Here is a 2,751-nt window from a genome sequence, read left to right as displayed (position 1 = left end):
AAGGCCAGGTTGGATGGGGCTTTGAGCAACCTGGTCTGGTGAGAGGTGTCCCTGCCCATGGCAGAGGGATTGGAACGAGATGGGCTTTAAGGTCCCTTCCAACCCAAACCATTTTGTCATTCTGTGACTCTATGATCTCTTGAGATGCTGGGAGAAACAAACTGAAAACTCCAGCATCCAGGGACAGAGGTCCCCTGCTCCAAGGATGGAGGCAAAAACATGCAGCACATTGTCAATTTGAGATGGCTCCAAAATCTCTCTTTCACGGCTGTTATAGACCAAGAAGAGGGAAGGGCCTAGGTGGCACTTGGGAAGAGACACAACGGATGAGAATATGGAGCTCGGACCATGTGGAGCTGCTTTTTTCTCCAGCCAGAGTCCCCAAACCCCACGCAGCAGCACTCCTTGCTGCTGGGAGCCCGCTCCCTCCTGGAAGGGACCAGCGAGGACAGCAGAGTCACTGCGAGCATCCTCAGCTCAGGGCCGCAGGGGTCCTGCTCCGACCCTGATCCCTGCGGCAGGTCTAAAATCCGGCACCAAACAGATGGATGTTTCCTTCAGGGAGCAAAAATCCTTTTGTTTTTCTGAGGTTTGGTTTTTTGGGTTGAAATCCCAACGGTGGCTGCTATGGTCATTATGGTTTCCAAGCCAGCAGCATGCGGTGGCCTGACCCTGAAGGATGAAACTTTTTTGCTTTTGATACAAAAATTAGGATATTTATATATATACACACACAGAGAATAAGGGTGGTTTTTTTTCTCCCTTTTTTTTTTAAAGAGCTGACCAGCAGAAAAATGTGAAACCATTTGCCTGCAGGTTCGGAAAAGCTTGTGCTTGTGGTGTTGTGTTTTTTTTTTCAGATGAGATCCAGGATATCTTTTTCTTCCTTTTTTTTTTTTTAAAAGGCTTTACTCCCTCAAGAAAAAAAAAATTTACAAACAAAATAACAGCCTGTATCAACTCTCCAGAAGAGAGATGGTATGACAATATTAATCCAAACATCACGCTATTTAATTCCCCAATAAAACATTGGAAAAAAAGGAGCCAACAGTATCTGCACTAACACTTTGCTACATATAAAATCTCCAGCTAATATGAAGCTTATGGTACCAACCTCTAAAACAGTTAAGATATATACACATATTTTTGGGGCGGGTATATTAACAAACAGAATATTACAAAATATTAAAGAAGGCAACTCTTCTGTCATTTGTTTCGGGGTGTGGATTTTTTTTGTTTTCTTCACTTGAAGTTGGCGTAGTCTGAGAAGGCGTCGATATATTCCTGCACCACCTTGTAGCAGAATTCGTACTGTTCCTGTGGGATTTAGGGAGAGCACAGTGTTAGACCAAGAAAATTCACACCTGAGACATAATTTGATGCTTCATGGTCTGCGGCAAGCTGGGATCAAGCATGGTTGGGTGTCCTCCACCCAGACCAAGGGCAGGAACTGGATTCCCACCCGTGAGCAAGTCCCACTTCCTTTGTGCCCCCAAAACCTAGGCTGCCCACCCTCCTTGCTGGGGTGCCATCAGCAAAAGAAACTCTGCATTCCCCTTCCTCTCTGAGGTCCTATTTTGACCCCAAAAGACTTTTTAAAAAACCTCTGAGCATCCTTGCAAAACTCCTCTTGCAAGACCTCAGCTAGTCCTGCCTGCTCCTCCCCTCCCTGCCACACTGCATGCCCAAGCCTATGCCACAGCCGCTCCAGGATAGTTTTCCAGGTTCCTGGAGCCCATAAATACTTGGCCTGTGGCTGAGGATTTCTCCAAGGAGGCTCCTACAGCTCGTGTCAGTGCTCAAAAGGGGCTTGATGCCTTCAGCCAGCCAAGTTCCACTCTTCCAGATGTCCTAACAAGAGGAAGGGGAGATACCTCCTGACCCACCTCCGTCCCTTTCTCTTTCACAGAGAGAGAAAACCTTCAACAGAGGAAGTTTTTGCTCAACATTGAGTCCCCAGCCCGTTCTCGCTGAGGTCTGTGGTGGCAGGAGGAGTGTGGAGTGTCAGCGCTCAGCTGCGCTTACCAGTGTCTGCACCATATGCGGCCTCTGTAGTCTTAAACTCTTCACCGTCTGAAAGACGTCGAGAATCCCTTCTGCCTTCACCCTTTCCAGGACAGTGCTCAGCGCACAGAAGGTGCCTGTTCTTCCTGCTCCGGCACTGGCAAAGAGAAACCAGAAGGTAAAGGAAACCGTCTGTCCTGACTGTATTGGCTTTGCTCAGGGGACAATCCATAGGGGTACCACTGGAGAACTGGAGGAGCCAACGGTCCTGTCCCATCCTCTCCCAGTTTAGCTAGGACACGTTCTACAAGACTGAAGCCTCTTTGCTTAGTTGAGCAGGAAGATCCCATACGACGTCTGCCCGGGTTGCTCCTGCTCAGCCCAAGCCTTCTGAGGGATCTTTGACCATCTCCCAAGCTCCTTGTAGAGCAAGTCCCCTTGGAGAGGTAGCCAACCCCTGCTCCATCCAAGCTTTACCTGCAGTGCACAGTGATCGGGTGGTTGCCAGACTGCTGCTGCTGCTTCTGCACAGCTGCGATGATGTTGATCATTCCCTTCCCGTCCCCAGGGATCCCAACTTCTGGCCAGCCGTGGAAATGAAACTGCCGAATCTGTCGGCTCTTGTTTTCCTGGTGGAAGAGCACAGCTCGAGGTCAGTAAGCTGGTGGGAGACCTCTACCAAGAAACCCACCAGCTCAAGGCTTTGGGAAAATCATCCACTGAGGAAAGCTGTCCGTTTGTGGAGGG

The 2,751-nt window shown here is 49.1% G+C and overlaps 1 protein-coding gene across 1 annotated transcript in view; it reads right to left on the bottom strand.

Moving 5' to 3' along the window:
* Nucleotides 1–747: 747 nt before the first annotated feature.
* PTPRA (protein tyrosine phosphatase, receptor type, A) overlaps nt 748–2,751 on the bottom strand; it is a 15,678-nt gene continuing 13,674 nt past the window's right edge. The window contains exons 14-16 of the mRNA XM_009709781.1: nt 2,482–2,633; nt 2,026–2,161; nt 748–1,317 (exon numbers count right to left, since the gene is read on the bottom strand). Coding sequence (XP_009708083.1) covers nt 1,243–1,317; nt 2,026–2,161; nt 2,482–2,633 — 363 coding nt within the window. The 3' untranslated portion in view covers nt 748–1,242. The remainder of the gene's footprint in view (nt 1,318–2,025; nt 2,162–2,481; nt 2,634–2,751) is intronic.

The sequence above is a fragment of the Cariama cristata genome, unplaced genomic scaffold, assembly GCF_000690535.1.
Source record: "Cariama cristata isolate BGI_N322 unplaced genomic scaffold, ASM69053v1 scaffold6651, whole genome shotgun sequence".
Taxonomy (NCBI): domain Eukaryota; kingdom Metazoa; phylum Chordata; class Aves; order Cariamiformes; family Cariamidae; genus Cariama; species Cariama cristata.
The sequence above is the reverse complement of the archived record's forward strand: the minus strand, read 5'-3'. Positions and strand labels throughout refer to the sequence as shown.